Source organism: Crocuta crocuta, unplaced genomic scaffold (assembly GCF_008692635.1).
Source record: "Crocuta crocuta isolate KB4526 unplaced genomic scaffold, BGI_CrCroc_1.0 scaffold737, whole genome shotgun sequence".
In the NCBI taxonomy this organism is placed as follows: domain Eukaryota; kingdom Metazoa; phylum Chordata; class Mammalia; order Carnivora; family Hyaenidae; genus Crocuta; species Crocuta crocuta.
Genome location: NW_027527804.1, coordinates 1880384 through 1881324, shown reverse-complemented (window position 1 = coordinate 1881324; position 941 = coordinate 1880384). Strand labels below are relative to the sequence as shown.

Below are 941 nucleotides of genomic sequence, written 5' to 3'. Positions count from 1 at the left end.
TCCAAACATGGCTATTCCTTCTCCCTGGAGTGCTCTGCAGTCATTGGGCACATGCCCCATCCTTTAAGCTTTGTATTATATATCATCTTTTGGTTTGATCACCCAATTAAAATTGCAACCTGTCCAGTCGCATTTACCCAGGTGTATTTTTTTCTATAACCATAACATGTTTTGATATATATTTATATGTGTTAATAATTTTTACCTTCATTGTTTATTATCCCTTTCTACTGGTAGAATGTGAGCACCATGAAGGAATGAATTTTTGTCTGGTTTTTTTTGTTGTTGTTGTTTTGACTGTTTTGTTATGTTTTGTTTACCAATATATCACAGGAACCTAGAACAGTACTCAGTAAATATTTATCAAAGGAATTGATTCTAGATATAAGCTTCTCTAAACTACACTGTTGGGTAGGAATGTTGTCCCTTGGTACTAACTTCTTTAGAACCTATCTAAAGATAGATGTATCCCTTTGAGTAAAATTTGTTTTTTATTTTTTATTTTTTTTAATGTTTTTTATTTATTTCTAGGAGAGAGAGAGAGAGACAGCGTGAGCAGGGGAGGGTTAGAGAGAGAGGGAGTCACAGACTGAAACAGGCTCCAGGCTCCGAGCTGGCAGTCAGCACAGAGCCCGACGCGGGGCTCGAACCCACGAACCGCAAGATCATGACCTAAGCGAAAGTCGGACGCTTAACCGACTAAGCCACCCAGGCGCCCCTAAAATTTGTTTTTCATTATGCTTTTCTCTAGGTGACAAAGGTGATACCTGCTTCAACTGTATTGGAACTGGGATTTCAGGGCCTCCAGGTCAACCTGGTCTGCCAGGTCTTCCAGGTCCTCCAGGTAAAACATTCTACCTCAGGCAAACCTTTTAAGAATATTACTTGGCTAGATTTTAGTGAGTTCATAGTTTTATAATAATGCTAGTTTCTCATTTGAT

The 941-nt window shown here is 38.9% G+C and overlaps 1 protein-coding gene across 1 annotated transcript in view; it reads left to right on the top strand.

Moving 5' to 3' along the window:
* Nucleotides 1-941, top strand: part of COL4A5 (collagen type IV alpha 5 chain) — a 227462-nt gene that overhangs the window by 148252 nt on the left and 78269 nt on the right. The window contains exon 22 of the mRNA XM_077773807.1: nt 752-844. Within this exon, the coding sequence (XP_077629933.1) occupies nt 752-844 (93 nt within the window). The remainder of the gene's footprint in view (nt 1-751; nt 845-941) is intronic.